At 41.8% G+C, this 19014-nt stretch overlaps 2 protein-coding genes across 3 annotated transcripts in view; one reads left to right on the top strand and one right to left on the bottom strand.

The window, feature by feature from the left end:
* Positions 1-2163, top strand: part of dip2a (disco-interacting protein 2 homolog A) — a 78648-nt gene extending 76485 nt beyond the window's left edge. The window contains 1 exon segment of the mRNA XM_047047004.1: positions 408-2163. Within this exon segment, the coding sequence (XP_046902960.1) occupies positions 408-660 (253 nt within the window). The 3' untranslated portion in view covers positions 661-2163.
* Positions 2164-2414: 251 nt separating this feature from the next.
* The window catches only part of si:dkeyp-118h9.7 (sacsin), a 30503-nt gene continuing 13903 nt past the window's right edge, over positions 2415-19014 (bottom strand). For both annotated transcript variants that reach the window (XM_047047002.1, XM_047047003.1), the window contains 4 exons: positions 15606-15752; positions 14060-15494; positions 13890-13978; positions 2415-13766 (listed from right to left, as the gene is read on the bottom strand). In XM_047047002.1, the coding sequence (XP_046902958.1) occupies positions 2806-13766; positions 13890-13978; positions 14060-15494; positions 15606-15752 (12632 nt within the window). In that variant the 3' untranslated portion in view covers positions 2415-2805. The remainder of the gene's footprint in view (positions 13767-13889; positions 13979-14059; positions 15495-15605; positions 15753-19014) is intronic.

The raw sequence follows: 19014 nt of genomic DNA, 5'->3' as shown, positions 1-19014 counted from the left end.
TACCCCCCAAAAAATCATTCTATGACCCCGTTAAAATGGGGGAGGCCCCGGTGTCTCTCAAGGGAGGCTCACTGTCTTACACTTTGAAAACCCCTGTCCTAAACCATGCAACAGAACCTACAAAATAATAGCATAGCTATTGGGTACAAGACACACATTTTGACACCTGTCTGCAAAAACTGGGACGAATTAGGATGGCTATAATAATATATACGTGAGGTAACAATTGTGTGGTTTGCTGATAGCCGTCAAATTAATTTAAAAATCTGATAACACAGCCCATCTTCTCCTCTTCCCTCTATTCATCCATTTCATTTCTCTCCCATGCTCTCTACCCTCCCTCACCCTTCTCCTTTTTCCTCCACCCTTCTCTCCCCCATCCTCTGCTCCCCCTCCTCCTTATCCAGTGCTGTGTTCACCTGGACCAACCTACTGGTGGTGGTGGTGGAGCTGGAGGGCTCCGAGCAGGAGGCCCTGGACCTAGTGGCCCTGGTCACCAATGTGGTCCTGGAGGAGCATTACCTGATCGTGGGCGTAGTGGTGGTGGTCGACCCTGGGGTCATCCCCATCAACTCACGTGGGGAGAAGCAGCGCATGCACCTGAGGGATGGCTTCCTGGCTGACCAGCTGGACCCCATCTACGTAGCCTATAACATGTAGACAAACTTGGGGTGGCCAAAGAGGTGGGAAGGCCTCTTTGTGCGGATGCAGCTCAGCTGCGTGAGAACAGAGGAAGGAACAGTACTGTCTGTCTCAGTGCGGCTGACAAACTTTCTTTGGTGCGGGCGGACAACTCACTTGAAGAAAACAGAGAGAACGTGGGAAGAGGAAAAAAGGATGGGGAAAAAAACAACCTGGGATATAAGCAACTGAATTAACCCTCAGTGTTTGTGTTTCACTTTTGCTTTGAGGGCAGAACTCCCACTGTTTGTTCTAGTCTGTGCATTCATTTCTTAATTAGGAACAATGCAGGTTGTTGCATACCTGGCTTTATTATAGGTTCCTTTTCAGTTCTGCCACCTTAATGTCAGCTGCAGTAGCCATTCACTTGTGCCATAAACCACTCATCGAGTTTCTAAATTCTTTTCAAAATGTACTTTCAAGTATGGATCATTCATTTACTGTTTTTATTTAAATGCAAAAAATGCAATATGATAGAAACTTTGTTGCATTAAATTACTTGTGATGTTGACATGATTATTTTTAACTCATAAGGTGACAAGGAACATAATCATGATTTAGCATTAGCAACTTGCCAAATGTTTTAAATTAAGCCTTAAATATTTCCAGATGCCTATTCCTAGGTCAGCTGTTTAAACTTGATGTAGGTTTGTGAAGAGGTGAAGATGGACATTACATTATTTCATGATAGCAAACAAAGTACTTCTGGCATAATTATATACATTTAGGTGATCTGATTATCTTTTAAATACATGCTTCTTACAAACCTAAGTTCCGGTGTCTCTTATGTAGTTTCACACTCTCACTCCAGTAATTGTGTCTGTGACCATCTCCACCTGGAACTACTGCACTGCATAAGCAGTAACAAACAGGAGCACTTAGTAACTATGAGGGCAAGTGTCTCACCTAACATTAGCCAGATAAGAGCTAATGGTTTTGAGATTTTATTCAACTGCATGTACTGTATGAAGCTAAGTTAGGCTTACCCCATTCAACATACCACAAATTGTACAGACCACTTGTGAATGGTTTATTTCTTTTATATGTGCACACCTGTTTGGAAACAGGCAGCAAGCCTGCTGTAATTATGTACAGGTTTTGTGTAAGTTATTTCTGTGTCAGGTTGACTGTTCAACCTGATACTTATGAACAAGACTGAAACTGGTGAAACTTATCCCCATTTCCCCCTGAATAACATGAGTTTTAAATGGTTTCTCTTGTAGGAAGACAATAACTACAAGAGCCTTGTAAACATTTTGTATTGTATAGACACTGGGGACTGGCTACTTGAGAGATGACACGAAAGCACACGCTTCTTCAGTTATAGTGACAGATGTGAGAGCGCTCATCCTCAAGACATCAAGGATGTGGTTTGGCAAATATTCTGGCAAATAGATGTTGCATTGTCTGATACGGTTTGTTGTCATTATTTTCATAACATGGTTTCTAATATAAATTAAATAAATACAGTGCTTTATTCAATGAACATGTACAGTTTTTTCCAGGCTCAAGACTTTCCTACTAAATCTACAACTGTATTTGTACTGTTTGTACTATATTCGTTGTTAATATATGAAAATGTACTTTCAAATTACAAACGTTTAACAGATCAATGACAAGTTGTATAACAGTCCTTATAACAAGTAAACAATGTGCTTTCTGATCACATAACATAATGATGATAATGTCATGGGAAAGATGAACAACAAGTAGAGAAAAATTTAAGCTGCATATAATATTTCATTTCGTTTTAATTCATAAGATTTACAAGGAAAACATTTAGTATGCATTTCAGATGCACAAAAGTTTGTCTACAAACATTTTTCATTGTTATTCATTTACATTTTTCGACTGACACAAAACAAAACACTTTCAATCTCTAAAAGTGTATCTGAAATCAAGTACTGTAGATGATTCAAGTATATCATTATTAAAATAAAGAAAAACAAGGTACATCAAATCATGTAAAAATACAGTAGTTATAGTTATAGTAAGTGTTAGATTACTTTTACTGTCAGAAGATAGGCCAAGGAAGACAATCAAATGGAAAAGATTTGACCTATAGGTTTATAGGTACCATGCAAAATCTTAACATTTAGAACTTCTAAACATAAAATCACCATCTCAGAAAATAAATGCATCTACTTTGCTTAAAAGTTCTGATGCCAATTCCAGCACTTGCACTTCACTTGCAGATTTGAATCGCTCGTTTGGAATGTAGGGTGATGGGTGGCAGTTGGGATACTGAGTCTTCTTGGGGTCAACTCCAATTTTCTTCAGTTTGTCCACAATGCTATGCAAAGTCTTTAATTGGGGGCTGAAGCCCGACACGTCCTCAGCCATGCTTGAGATGGAGAGGTTTGTAGGATATTGTCCACGTCTTTTGTACTCTGCGGCAATAAGAGCCTTTTCCACTGCCTGGTGCACCTTGAACAGACACCACTCTATGCTCCCTCTTCCGGCCTCACTACGAGCTGCTGTCAAATCACAGTTTGCTTGTCTGAACCACCGCTGAGCCTCTGCTCTGTTAGGCTGTGGCACATTCCCATGGTGTGTCCAGAAGTTGTTATAGTATGAATAGTGAGGTCTGTGACTTCTCTCACGTCCACCCCGATGATGGTTGGCCTCCTGATCCCACTGATGGTAGAAGCCACTGAAATTTGAGTTCCATTTCGGAGACTGTGTTGGTCGAGGGAAATGTGTGTTTTGTCTTTGGTCAGTCGTGCTCCTTTTGCCACTCTCAAGTTCTTCTATCTTGTTCTTCAAGTACTTGAATGCCTCAGTGGCAAGCTGTTGAAAGTCAGGATTTTTGTCGGGGTGCCATCTCAGGTAAAGTCGACGGATGGCTTTGCACCTCTCCTCTATGGGCAGAATCCAGATCTCTGACAGGCATTCGTCGATTTCTTCTTTGACCTCCTCAATAGACTGTGGTAAGCTCCTTGCAGAAGAATTAGGTGGTCTTGGCACGGACGGACGGGGTTCATGTGGTACAGGGCCTGCGACATGCTGCACTGCCATACAGGTTGATCCTGTGGAGGTGAATCGCTTTTCTTCCCGTTTGAACTGATGAAGATCAAGGGTGCTTACTTCGATAAATTCATTTTCTCCAATTTGTATTTTGTATCTGCTAAAATATCGTCCTGAGATCCCTGGTGGGGTATCCAACTGCTCCACAATTACTGCGTAGACATATTCCTCATCGGATCCCTTCTTGTAGCCAACGTACTCCCCTTCCTCAAAGTTGTTGAGGATGTTCATGTCAAGGGCATCAAGCCATTCATCAGGAATAACACTTCCGGCCTTCGGTGGGAAGAAGTCCTCTGTTTTAGCAATGTTGTGGATTCCATTCTCCTCTAGTGTTTTCAGAACCTCCAGCATGTGGTCACACATCAGAAGTTCCCCAAGGACTGGAAGAATGTCTGCCGAGAGTTTGTGTTCCAAATTAGCATTTATTTCTTTTGTCAGTCTCATGGTGATCCTGCTCATCACTTTAGGGCCAATCTCGTCATTGTGTTTCAAATAGATAGAACAACATTGCTGCCCCTTTTTGACGAACATCTCAACATCAAAAGTTTCACCTAGCAACTGTTGGTCAAGCCAAAGCCCTGTTTCAAGGTACTTGCAGCAGATTATCTGAATATTGCCAAATGTTTTCTGACAGCTGCTAGCAACATCTTCCTCTGTTATTGTCCCCTGAAACTGGTGTCTGATGAGACAAATCAGTCCGTGTGTGAAGGCAGGTGAGGATAGGCGTTTCTGAAACCACCCACCAAACTCACATCCCTCTCCATCCTCACAAAGCTGCTTGCTTGATTCCACCAGATTGTTCACAATTATTTTGGAGAGCATTTTGGGCCTCAGCTTCTCTGGTAAAAGCTGCAGGAGTTTCTGATCCGTGTACATGTCCTTCTCCAAATAGCAGTTGGAGAGTTTCTCAAGGAGCCTCAAATAGCTTTTCAATGCATCCTCAAACGTGCTGGCCTGGAAGACAGTGTCATTGAAATACAATGTGTTTGAAGGATATAATCTATGATCTGTTGATGGCAGATACAAGACTTGTGGCAGGTTTGGGGTTGACTGACTTTCTTTTAAAAGACAAAATAGCTGCTGTACTGCACGCTTGACTGCAAACAGCTGATTTGCATGCAATGCTTGTTTGTCAGAGGAATTTACATGAATTTCTTCTAGCACACTGCAATACTGCATTGCAGTAGCCATGTCACTGACACCAATTTTCTTGAAGAACTTTTCATATTTTACATCTTCTGGAGGAATTCGGTACAAATATGGTCTATAATCCAAATGATTGGGAAGTACCAGTGCTGTCTGTTTAGCCTTTGCAAGTTCTTTATCATGCTCAACCAGCACAAGAGGGAGGTCAGTCAATGGAGAGGGGTCAAAGTCCATTGCTTGAAGATAGGCATAGGATTGTCTGAAAACTTCCGCACGAGTCTCAATCTTGTCTACAAATTTGCATGGGGAATTACAGATGTTTTTTAGGTTACATGTAACTCGTTCTTGAGGTGGTTTGTCTACAGCTCCAGCATCCTTCATCATTTGCAAGTTTGTCTGTGTGTTGTTGGGTAAGGCCAGTATGGGCATTGAGGTCCAGATTACATTTTGATGATCAGGGTCTATTTCTATTAAAGAGCCTCGGATTGCAACGGTTGTCCTATCAGTTGCAAATGCTTGATGATATTTGCTCAAACTGCTTTTGATTTGGACAGGATATATGAACTTAATGCCACCAATCACTTTCATAAAGTTTGGTGATCGTTTTTTGACATTGTTCTTTAAAATGGTGTCAAACAGTGTTGAAGATTTCTGTTTAAGTGCATTGAGGTTGGCAGTGCCTTGAGCTCCTGATTCTATTTGTTTTGCAAAATTGATCATTTCATCATCCGTGACAGTACACTTCATTCCAAGTTTTTTGAGCAAACGTTTTGCTGAAATAGTGTCCGGAGAATGTTTAGAGATTGAATCCCAAAAACCTTGTGGTACAAATCTCTCTTGTGGCAGCATGATCTTGTACAACATCACATTCTCATCAAAGAAGTATGAGGCCATCTCCAGATTCCCATGGGCATTGCGAATTAATCTCACTTTTGACATTGTAGAGATGATTTGGTCATAACACTCATTCAATTCTGAAAGACAAAGTGACAGTAGCAGTTGAACAGAATTAATTTGTTGAGCCTCTGAAAGCTGATGTATTTTAGGCATGATGAATTGTACAAAGTACTCCAAATCATTTAAGATTTTTATTTTTAACTTTTCTGCCAGGTCCTTATTCTGAACAGTGCTTTTGAGAAAAATGTTCTCATCTGCCATGTACAAATCTGGAAATATTTCGATTAAGTCAGTGCTGAGGATGAACACCTTTTTGTGTCCATCTATCTGTTTTCGCCCACCCTGGATTGTTTCAAATAATGGTAGTGATTTGAGTTTATTGGCAAATGCCTGTGTGTCCTTAGACTTCGATATTCCAGACTGAAGAAAATACTGAAGTTTACTCAACTCTTCTTTGAGAAGTGGTTGAAACTCTGAGGGCCTCAGCTGACAGACCTGATCTAAGACAGCGCTTTCATTCCTTGTGTCCAGGTACCCTGAATGTAGATGTTGATGCAGCTCTTTGTCATACTTGTGGAAGAATGACAAGTTAAGTTTCATGAAGCCAAGTTTAAGGAGAATTGTTGAAATGTCATCCAACGGGGACTGAATTACACTTAACATCTTGCTCATTGTTTGAAGCAAATGTTTGTTGTTTAGCCTCGGGCAGACAACAGGCAAAATGGGCAAGTCAGAGAACAGTTCCATGATAGAATTCAGAGCATGATTTTGATCTCTGTCTTCCTGTGCTGCCTGTCTGAGTTGACTACTTAAGAATTGCCAGAGATCTTTCAGGAATTTTTCTGTAGTCGCATTTGGAACATGGAGACCACTGTGTAGATCCACATCACAGTCTACAAGTAGGTTTAGCAGGGCAGTTTTCAAATACTTGACTGCAACAGGAATTGTCAATTCCTTAAGAAAGCATTTCAGCAGAAGATGGAGGTTTTGGAAGAGGTCATCAGCAAAATCTTTCTCATATCCACAAAACAATTTGTTAAACCTTGTCAGAAGTTTGGGTGAGTCAAGGCTGAACACTCTGAGAATATGATCTTGTGTGAGAAGAAGAGGAAGTCCACTGATGGATTGAGAATTGTCTGGTTTTACATCTTTTAAGCAGTAGTTCAGGAGTATAGAGCATGTGTTTTTGTCTCTGATCAAAGTCTGGTTGATGGGTAGAGGTAAATCCATTTCCGTTTTGGTTGGATCATTCATTGGTTTTGTTCTCAAGTATTCCCCAACTGTCAAAGGGCTGATTGTTTTCATCTCAACTCCGGCCGATTTGAAACTTTCCCATATTTTTGACATTTCATTAGAGAAGGGGGCCAACTTCATGCCAACATCCCCTAAAACCGCAGTTAGGTTTTCTGCGTTGTAATCTGCTAAATAAGGCATTTCGACAAGTTCTCTCTTGGTCACACTACACCAACCAAAAGAGAACATCTTAATGAGCCGATTTACTATACTGTTGGGTGGAACTTCCTGTGTGGAGCTTTGTAGTATTGGAATAACTGTGAGCTCCCTTTCATTGACTGATCTATACACCTCATGGATCATGTCATGCCAGTCATGACTAGTGTCTTTTGAGACATGGGGGAAAAATAACAAGAATGAGCAGTCAAAACCTGGATCATGGCGTGTGGAAATCATTTTCCTATTTTTCAGCTGACAGCGAATGTGATGAAGCAGATCTGCATACAGCGGAGCGATTATCTTCAGTTTCAAAGATTCATTCCAATCAGCTTTCACACTTTTACCATCTTCTTTCCAGAGATCCCTCCTAGATGCATCCACTTCAAAGTTTCCATTTACATGGATTGGGAGTCCTGTTTGACCTGGCAATGGCAGAGAGCAAAATGCCCTCCCAATGAAATCCTTCCCAGCTGTTTTGGATCTTACACATGCTGCCAAAGCTGCCTGGGGAACTTTTAAAGAGTGTTGTGCTACAACTGTGTTTTCCAAGGAGCCAAACTGCTCCGCAATCGTCCACTCACTTTCCCTTTTATGAGACAATAAAATCTGGACATTGTAAATGGCTTGATCTGGTGACATTGTGCTGTTACCTAGCAGTACATCTTGTATATGGTTTTGAAACCTAAGCCTTTCCACACTACCCTTTTCAGGGAGTCTTTTTTCAATTGAGAAGATAGTTTTGGGCATATTTGTTTCTGGGTTGATTTCATGAAACTGTATTTTGCCAATGTTCTTCAGGAAGAGAATAAGCCCCTCAGGATCTTCTGAAAGAACTGAGCAGAGCTCCTGAATGTCTCTTTCAGTGACTCCCTGTTGTGATATTTTTGAGACATTTGCATTAGCACCCATCCTGAAAGGTAATCGGAACATTGTGCCCTTTTCAAGGTCAAACGTGTCTGGAAGAAATGTTTGGTAGACATCGCTGAACATTTCTTTAAATTTACTTCTTAGGTCAAACTTGCAGCCAGGTAGTTTTCTGCCTTCAATATATTTTCGACCAGGATCTGATATACAGAGCCATTTGTCACCTGTTATAATCGAAGGGCAATCAGTCAGATGGTAAACTGAGTTGAATCCGAGTCCGTATTTTCCTGTTTTTCCTGGAATGCTGTGCTTTCCACCTTCCCCGAGCTGTTGAATGCCTTTCATATCTGCGTCAGTAAAAACCTTGTTGTTGTACACACACAGTGCAGGGCCTTGCAAGGGATTCCATCTATCTCCAAATGTTTTTTTGCCACTGTGCTTTCTCTTGTCCCACACAAAGTGAATTTCTGTTGCCTCTGCATCATCAGCATTTTGGATGAGCTCTTTCAGGATATCTTTCTTTGATGGATAAGCAGAAAGTATGTTTTTGATACGGACCGTTAGTTCTTCGTGTTGCCCGAACTCTGAGGCATATGGTGAAAAGTCTTCCACCAAATGATCTTTCAGTGTGTGATGTCTTGTTGTATTTGCTCCAAAATGGAGAGCCATGACACGAGGGATGTTTTCATGACATAAATTGACGCCTGAAACTGGAATCCAGGGGCTGTCATTGTAGTAGAGATTGTTTGCTTTTTGCAAAACGCCGTTTTTATCAGGTATGAGGCAAGCACTTTGTTTCTTTGGCTGAATGGTATGAGGCAAGAACTTTGTCTCTTTGGCTGAATATAATCCCTGTTCAATAATTGTGAAACAAATTTGAAGGTCACTTTTGGAAAGTGATCTGCGTCCGTATTGAGTAGATAATTTATCAAGAACATTGTTGAACTGTTGCACTGTGAACTGATTGCTGATGCCTACACATTTCCACAGCTCATTAAAACTGACAAAGGCACGTGGAAGGATATGAAGATAAGGTTTAGCATCAAATTCTCCACATTCTGCTACAGATGTCACATGTACAAACTTGTCTTCCACTAGAATGAAAGGGAAAGAGTGTGCCCGTTGAGAAATGAGTGGGCTGTCCCTCTGATTGTCACACAGCCACTCATTCAGGAATTTGTAGCACTCATGAGCTATATTGAAGAGCACTTTTTTATCAAAATTTTGTGACACACAGGTTGCTTTATTTAGTTGTTGAAGCACAATGTCAAGTGGCGGACTTGCGCAAATTCTCAACTTCTGGAGGACTACATCATCGCTGTGTATTTTAAGAAGTGAATGGTCAACAACACATTTTGTCAGGTTGACTAGATGGCGACACTTGTCAGTGTAAACATCCATGGGCTTCTGGAGTGTCACCATTATGTCACTTTCTTTATTGGTATTTACTGGATGGAATGCTGGAATGAATGCTGTGTTCCTCAATGTGTCCCAGAATGGTGAATCTTTTTCATCTTGCATGTTGCAGTGTCTCCTCATCAACTCCAGGATACACTGAAGGTGCTTGTATGCCTTCTCCTGGTGTTTGTGCCAAATACCAGTAGTGATCCTCACTCTTTCTGTGATCTCCTTCAAAGGAAGCCTATCACTCAGCATCCCCAGTTCTAATAGACGCTGAATTCGTTTGGGAGAACAAAAGTCATTTTTGGTGCCACCAAGAAAACGCCCCTCCTCTGGTTCAAACAAACGGGCCGCTTTCCCCGATGGGTTCACAAGTTTTTGGATGAACTGTAATTGTCCTTCTGTCTGTGTAGGGATGCATGGATAGCTCCTTAGTAGATTGTCAACTGCACAGATATTCAGATCAATTGCGTGCAGAACAAGAGCATCCCTACTCTTTGGATCCATGGTGCTCAAGTTGTTGAACACCAGTTGTTGGTAAAACTCTTCCCAATTCAGAGTTCTTTCCTGCAGGATCTTACCAAAGCCTGCTTTTACAAAACTTTGTCTCACCCACCCTGGTAGAGGGACAACATGACAGGATGACGGTGCCTTGGAATTCCCTTGACACACCTCTGTTGCAAGTTTTCCAACAACTTTGTTTTCTTCAATGTCTGTGTGTAAAAATCTTGCCTTATCCATTGAGAACCATGTTCTCCCATCACTTAGGAGCTCGAGAGTTTCGCCATGGTGTGGTTGTGCGATGACGGAATAAAAGGCATCCACCAATGGTTTGAAGGCTTTGCTTACTTTCTCTTCATTGGGCCAAAATGTGTAGTAATCGTAACTTTGCAATGTTCCATTTTGTGCCATGTTCTTCAGCACTTGGAGTACGTTTACGTATGCCATGGTACCAGCATCCTCGAGCAGAGCTCTGTTCCACTGATTTTTCACTCCACTCTCCCAGAGACCTTTGCGATTAGAAGTCACAGCAAATGTTCCATTCACATTCACAGGGAGGCCTGTGTCAATGGGAAGAGGAAGGAAGCAAAAGGCCTGGCCGACAAGTTTAGTTTCAGACTTCACCCATTTGCCAGTTTGTTTTTCACGGCTTAAGGGTACAGCTATACCAGCAATTGGCAAAGAGAATTTGGTCTGATTATTTTCTCTCTGGGCCATTTGTAAAGACTGATGTGTCCCAAAGCAGTTATATAAAAGCCAGAATTGTACATCTGATCCTCTACAATGTTGTTGAGTTATTTCAGCAATGTTGACGTTATCGTAATTAATGACTTGTTTGTATTTTGTACCAGGTTTCCTCAAGGTTGCCAGAGCCTTACTTTGTTTTGCTTGTTGAGTGTTGTCAACTGGAATCACTTCCACGATTTTTTTAAAGATTGTGAACAGTGTGTCTGTCTGGCCATCTTCAGGAGGAGTTGAGGCATTGTTGGGAAGGTTTTGTAGAGATACAGTGTTTATGTTCTTCAGAAAGAGCAAATGGGTTTGTGAGTTATTGGTAAAGTCCTGTTGAAATGTGATTATGTCACTTCTGTCATACACATTTGAGCAAATCTCTGATTTGAGTGCCTCTTCTTGTGTTCGAAAAGGTAACTTGATGAGAGTGCCAGGGTAAAATGTCTGAGTGCTTTCCTTGGACAGATTACAATTGAAAATGCGCTTGTAGGGTTTGAATTGGTTAGAAAATCTGTGTAGAACCTGTTGTCGAGACAGGTCAAGTCTTATTCCAGGATTTGCGTTGCCTTTTATGTGCTTTTCCAGGTGGGTCACATTCGGATCAAGTATCAAAAGCTTATCTCCACTGAGAATGGAGGGAATGTCAGTCAAATGATACACAGTATTGAATCCAAGTCCAAATTTCCCTATTTTTTCTACCTGGTTTTCCTTTGATGCAGATCCAACTCGGGTAATATTCCTCCAATCATTGTCTGTGAAGAGCTCATCATTGAATGCCCAAAGACAAGGTCCATTGCAGAGGCTCATTCCAGGGGATATTAGACTTTCAGGAGGATCTTTATGTTTTCTGAAATCTACCATAAACTTACAGGTCTTCGCCCCAGCATCTTCAGCATTTTGGATTAGCTCTTTGAAAATGTCGTTGTCCTCATCATATTCTTTGAGAATGTTCTTAATCCTCAGTGTTATTGGTTCTGACTGCCCACACTGTTCTATCCCAATGTATTCTGGACTGAGGATCCGGGTGCTGAGGAGTGGTATCTTGAGCCACTCCGCAGTCACTCTTGAAATGTCCTCATGGATGACATAGAACTCCTCTTGGTCCTTCTCTAGATCATCCAAACCATCCCTGCTTACATCACAAAACAAGGCCATGGACAATGGTTTCAAGGTAAATCTTCGACCCTCTTCCATCACTGGCACAGGGGTATCGTCACTGACAGCCCTACGCACCTTCTTCATCCAGTTCAGAATGGCTATGGACAATTTCAGCTCGGAGGGGTTTCCAAAAGGTGGCTGCCTCTCATCAATGGAATGTTGGATGTTAGTTAGGATGTCCCCTATTTCCTTTTCTGAAAGGCATGACCTCACCCCAAATTCGGTTAACAACCTCTTGTAAGGGAGAAACTCCTCTGGCACTTTTCCTATGTAGGAAGTCAGATCCAGATCAGGTGGGTAGGTCAAAACTACATCTCTGGGAAATACAAATCGGTTGTGGATCCATAGCCAAGGTTTACAGCTCAACATGACTTTTATGAAGTCTAACATGTGGTCTTGCATGAATTTGTAAGTGCTATGCAATGTAATCTTGAAGTGCACACCATGTGGATCACTAATTGACAAATTGTCCAATACCTTTTCAGCAGGAGGCAGGCACAGAAGTCCAAGTTGCCTGCTCACTGTCTCTTTGAAAACTCCTGTGAGAGGCATGACATTGCCCACAAGGTTTTCATATTTTGTATCTCTTACTTCTTCTGGCTTGAAAAAACGTGTTTTTGTGCATCCCTTGCTGTTGCCTAGCATTGCGCCTGCATTTGCACATGGGATCCATTGCAGTTGTGAGAGTTGGTGAAGCTGCTTTGCAGAGAACTTAGACAGCAGATCATTATCATTCAGCAGTCTCAAGAGAGTATCTGATTTTTTGCCAGCCTCTTGTGGTGAGTGAACATGCAATTTCTCAATCTGAGTGGCAACATGCAAAACATTCCTAGGAGTTATATCCCTTTCTTGGGCCAGCAGTCCAAGGCGCTTTAAGCTTTTGATCATCTCTGGAGTCTGTGTGAACACTTGTGGTGGAAAGAAATCTGCATCAAAGAGGATTTCAAACTTTTTGTTTCCTGGATCGAAAAAGCCAGATGCCTTCTTCCGCTCTCCTCTTTCTATTTCAATGAAGCTCAAATCCGCACATCTCCTGTACAAGTCCTCATTCTGAGAGAAAAGGAAACTGCCATTTTGTAAGATCCAGGTCATTATCCTCTCTGTCTCTTGTTTCCTGTAATTCATCTTAATGCTATCAACTAAACAAATGGATACTTGAGCTGAATCTAAGAGATCAACATGAAGCAAGCATAGAAGTCGGCGATCAGCCTCTGTGACACTTTGCACAACTGAATCAGGTATGGGAAGATCAGATGGGATCTTTGGAAGTGAACTTAACACTGCAGCCTGCTTTGATTGTGCAGCAACATAATCGTCAGCCATTGAGCGGAATAGGGGCAGTTGTGAGACAAGTTTTTGTTCTGAGACTGAGAAGTTACCAAGTGAAGAGAGATAGTGTTTTAGTTCTTCCTTTTCAGTATGAGAAGCTGACTGGAGTCCCTTGATGACCTTTTGGGCATCCAAGTTCATGAGCACTTGCAAAGTACTCTTTGGGCTTGGTGCAAACACATACGATTCAAGGTCTTGGTGCTGAAGACATTCATCTCGATTTACAACTGTACCCCCAACCTTCCTTATTACTTCTGCAACATGGTCTGACAGGGTGTCTTGCTTACTATTCTTGAAAAGCAGAGTTGGCTTTTGTTGTAGTCTGGCAAGTTGTTTTGAATGGCTTCCATCCCGCAAGGACTCAATGGGTATTAATGGCATGCCAATGAAATGCCTTAGCTCGTCAAAATTTGAGTCAAGAAATTTCCAGAACTCTTGGAGCCACTTCAGGGGTGGATGCAGAGCATTGCCCAGTGCCCAGGTAACATGCCCATCTGTCTCTTCCCATTCCTTTGGTACATAATTAATGGCCAATTCAGCGACTAATGCTGCATCCAGGTTGGATACAGTGAATAAATCTGAAAAAATGAACATAGTATAAATATAGTGGTTTAAAGCAAAAGCATATATATAATCTATAAGTAAATCTACCTAAAATGTAGATCTTTGTACAGTGCATTGACACACAATGAAATTCTTACTTCTTGTTGCTAGTTTCCTTAGATGTTCAACGCTGGTGGGGCTCAGATCTTGAGGAATAAATCTGGTTTGGCATCCTGGCAGCAGCACCCTGGACCGGAAATAAACTTAATTTTAGAGGAAAAAACATGGAGGATCACAATCCCGCAAGACTGACAAGAAAAGGACTTACCTTTGAAAAGTGTTGTTGTCTATCAGCACAAAGTCATCTTTTTTGTCTGTGAAGGATTTGAAAGTTCCATCACTGAGAGGAAGCAACTTAAGACCCAAAAGGTCATGGTAATTCCCATCACTCAAGATGTACTCCAGAAGACAGAGTTTGTCCTCTTTGGATAGGTTGAACTCTGCATCTCTGTGGAGAACATCTCGAACAAAGTCTGGAGTCACCCATTTCAGTCCATCAGGGTCTGGAAAAGCCAATTGAATCGCTCTTGAGACGTGGTCTGGAAAGGTTACAAGCTTCTCACCAAAGAAGATCATAGTCCTTGTCACAGCAGCCATTATTTCAGGTGCCATAGAATTATAGGATGGGCATACAGCCTCTGAGGGAGAGACAAACTGTATTTCATCTGCAGCAAGGGACAAGATTGGGATGTTTGCTCCAAAAAGCCGTTTTAGGACATCCACTGCCACTTTATGCCACTTCTCTTTATGTCCAGTCTGAGAGACATTTGGCCAAAGACCATACACAGAGAAGGCAGAAAGATCAGATAATGTGCCTTTGGATAAGTTGATGGCGTCCTGGATGATAGTTAGGTAAGCTAACGGGAGGACTTCTTCTATCAATAGCTCATTCCACATGGCAGCTTCGTCATACTTCTGGTCTTCCTCTTGCCACTTGATGTGTCTTCTGTTGTCTGTGAGGCCAAAGCAGGCATTCACATAAACTGGGAGACCTGTCTTGTTGGATTCATTATTTGGAAGAGGCAGAAAGCAGCTCAGTCTACCATCAGTTGGGACACTGTCTTGACCACACTGGAATGCTAAATCAACCTGAGGCCGAAAACATAGCTTCTTTGCAAGTAAGTCCAACTTTGTTACATTTCCCTCTTTCATGCAACATGTGGTCACAAGCCACCTCGTTGTCTTTGTCTGCTCTTGGTCTTTTGAAGTTATAACTTTGAAGCATGTTGAACTTTCAGAATTTAAATCTGCACCAGACATCAAACCCAGACCTGTTGAAGGGCTGGAGGAGGTCACTTTCAGCCTGATGTTGATGGAATCATTCATGTCTATATGAATCAAGGACAATGAGGACACATTTCTCAGGAACAGAGGACATATGTCGGCATCAGCTATGAAGCTGTCAAAAAGCTGAACAACTTTATCAGTGTTGTACAAATTATCGGAAATCTCTGAAGCTTCACTGCGAAGGGGGAATCTGAAGAGTGTCCCATTAAAGTTTTGATCGTCCATAATGACATTCTCCCAACTCTTGCCGGTGAGCAGTTGGACAATATCTTGAAAGGGTTGGAACTGAGCATTCATTAATGTGCCTTGATCTTCCTTATCAACCAGGGACCACAGAAAGCCTGGTCTTCGATCATGTATCTTCTCTTGGGGATCCAGTAACCCCAAGCACTCGGAACTGAATATGCATGGAACATCTAAAAATGAGATAACGTGGTTTATTGTATGTTTCATGGGATAGGGTATTCACATGGTTTATAAATCGCCTCATTAGTATGCAATGTGTATAGTAATATGTCATGTTTAACCTGTTATGTGGTAAATCGAGTTGAATCCAATCCCAAACCTCCCAACTTTGTTTGGGTCATCGCGCTTGACACTCCTGCCTGTAGCTTGAATGCCATGCCAGTCATCCTCAGTAAAGACAGCATCGTTGAAGGCATATAGTGCAGGTCCTGTTAAAAAATTAAGTGAGTAATATCTCCAGTGTTATCAGTTTCAATTTGATCACAGTGTGAGCTGCTTTGCTTAGCGTGATGGCTTATTTTTTATAGATATTTGTTTATGTGACCTTTGCCAAATTGAATGCACTTAAATACTTAAATACCCATCAGAAACTGTGACCGCAGCTGCACATCGTCTGCCCTGGGGTTGCCAAGGGTTAGCAGCTGGATCCTAAACACTGTATTTTTCGGAAAATAAGCCGCATTTTCTATAAACCGCACCCCACCAGAATGGGAGCTTTGAGTTTGTAAATCTGGGGTTTACAAACACAAAGGGGCCAAAGCCGAGCTTCCCTTGCAGTCTTAAAGAAATCGCTACTGCTCACCACTTACAAAGCCCTAAACAACCTGGCCCCTCCCTACCTTTCAGACCTCCTCCCCCTCCACGACCCAACCCATTGTTTCAGGTCCGCCAGCGCCAGCGCAAACACTCTGAAGACCATCAGGACTAAGCACCATACCTGGGGTGACAGGGCGTTCTCAGTTGCTGCACCCTCCCTCTTGAATGCCATCCCCATTCACATCCATCCGGGTCCCACCATAGCATCATTCAAACAAACCGTCAAAACTCACCTCTTCAAATTTGCCTTCACCTGCTAACCCCTGCTCCCTACCGTCCACTAGATGATTCATTTTGCGCAGATTTTTTACTCAAATGTTCTGTTTGTTTTGTTTGATCCTCTGTCTTTTATATCTTTGCTGTTGTATTGTTTTGTTTGTCCTTCGCACATATAAAGTGTCTTTGAGTATTTAGAAAAGCGCTATATAAAAATAAATTATTATTGTTATTATTATTAAGCCTACTTCCTTTTATAAGTGTACTTCTTATTACGCGGGGGGGTCAGGGGGGGGGGGGTATATGGAGCTGCCTCCGCCATTCTTTCAAATCGACTCTCCGCCAACAAATCCGCCCTCCTCTGACTCTGGCCGTGAACCTGAAACAAACCGATCAAACCAACGATAGCAGTGAGTATTACCCAATCAGGGGTAGAATAGGACGGGTCTTCACAGAATGCGAGTGAGATGATTTGCATGGAATGCTGAGTTGAAGTAAACTCAGAAAATACGGAACAAACCCAGTCCCATATTGATTCAAAACGGGACGCGCTATTTTATTGTCAAATACGGGACCATTCCATATTTCAAGGGACGGGTGGCAACCTAAGTGCGTAATGTATGTTTTCTATCACCCGGGAATTAACTAATGTTTACCTTTAGATGCGTGAGCTCTAAATATTTCCGATGGTTCCCGAAGCATAAGTTATTTTTCAGAAACGGTAGCTAGATAGTTTTAGTTAGCTTCCGGGCTAAGTTAGCTAGCATAATACTCGTAGCAATGCTACTACCATGCTAGTGTTACTTTTTAGCCTTCTCATTCATACATTTTGAAGCCATACTAAAGCGTTTGTGGCATAGTATTAGTCCATCTGAAAATATTCAGTTGGAATGTTCGAAATCCCATATATGCGATGTTACGCTGTGAAACCCGCATTCGAATGATCACATATGTTCGACGCTACTCCTTATTGGGTTGAATAGCTTTCACAAAAAAAGTGTTTCTACTGTTGTTTTGTTTTGTTATAAAAACGTGCTATAAGCCGCACCGAAATATAGGCCTCACCACCACAGGAAGAAAAAAAAAATCTGGGTATAAACCACAGCTTCTTTTCCGAAAAATACGGTAGGTCAAGGCCATGTGTCTGGTTTTGCTCACAGTGAGAGAATCTGTCCCACAAGGGAGAAGAAGGGAACTGAGGAGACAGGTCGAGCTGACAGTAGACAGAGATTTAGTGTGTAGGCTACGTTGAGAAGGTGACTGACCCTGAATGAAGAATGGGAAAACATTGAGAAACAGTATTATGGAGGGCAGGGGTTGTCATCATTTAGACTATATAAAGTGCTGTATCCCATGAATGATTTGCTGTTTGTGTCTTACGTGTACTGCTGCTGCATTGCTGAATAAACCATCAGGCCACCTTGACTTTGACAGATATTTCGTCTTCGACTATTTTTTATCTAAATCCTTTTAAACAAAACTCCTACAGTAGCAATTTTCAAAACACATTCATAGTCAACGTTATAGGATATAAAAGGTTATGAAACTACAACTGGAAAACCATATGGGTTAGGATGGAAATATTATCATTACGTTGTTTATTATCATTGCTTGTTGTCGATGGTACACTATCTCCAGGCCATCTTGTCACCCATGTTTCAGTGGACAAAGTAGAGTGACTATTTGTCCTGGGGGGTGTTCCATCAACGTCGCTAACGCTAATTCAAGCTAGACAATCGGAGATTGAGAATAGTAGCCCAAAAATGAACGTGGCAGCAATTGAAAATTGTAGGATAAAATTCAAAACACTGAAGAAGGCCATGGTTAATTGCACTTGATGTGGGCTAAGAATGTTTTTGTCTTCACATCTTGAAAAAACATTTTTTTTACATCAAAATAACTTTGCCACACACATTTACAAACTGAGACTAAATGCTGAGCTTTAAGATAAAAGGGAAAGATAACCATGTCTAAAATAGGGATTCACTGAAATAAGTATTATTGCACAGATCCAGCAGATCAGAAGGTGACCCAAACTGTAGCACACTTTGCTTGGCAAAACAGTTATTTAAAATTGCTCAGCATGACTAGGAATGTATAATTATTATATTACGCGTTATTACTATTCTGGCTGACAGTGCATGGACAGCTTCCCCATATTTCCAGATTTCCAATTAACATAGTCTGCCTCTACAGATCCAGAGGGGGCTTGGACTGTGGCTGTTTGAAGGGCAGGGGCGGAAACATTTAAAGGGCTGCTAGCACGACATGGGCTCTCACCAGTGTAACAATCACAGCCTCACTTTGGGAAAGCATGCCCTCGTGGGCACATTGTAGGGGAGACTGTTGGGCACAGTATCTAATCGAATTCTTTGGAAAGGGCACCATTTGGGACACTCATGCAGGGTCAGCATAAAGGGCACTTCATAACAGCACCCTTTTCGATTGGAAGTAAGGGCACGGGAACAGTCAAATATAGTCCATTGTAAGGGCACCTTATAGGGTACTGCATCGCATTTTCTCTACTATAAAGGAACTCATTAAGACATGTTTTGAAATGTATATGGGCACACTATCATTTATTGAGTTAAGGGGAACCCTGGGCACTCAAGCATATTTCCCAATGTCAGTGGCAGACAGTAGGGGACTTGGTCTAAT

This window comes from Hypomesus transpacificus, chromosome 23 (assembly GCF_021917145.1).
Source record: "Hypomesus transpacificus isolate Combined female chromosome 23, fHypTra1, whole genome shotgun sequence".
Lineage (NCBI taxonomy): Eukaryota > Metazoa > Chordata > Actinopteri > Osmeriformes > Osmeridae > Hypomesus > Hypomesus transpacificus.
Note: the sequence above shows the minus strand (reverse complement) of the source record. Positions and strands in the feature narration are given on the sequence as shown.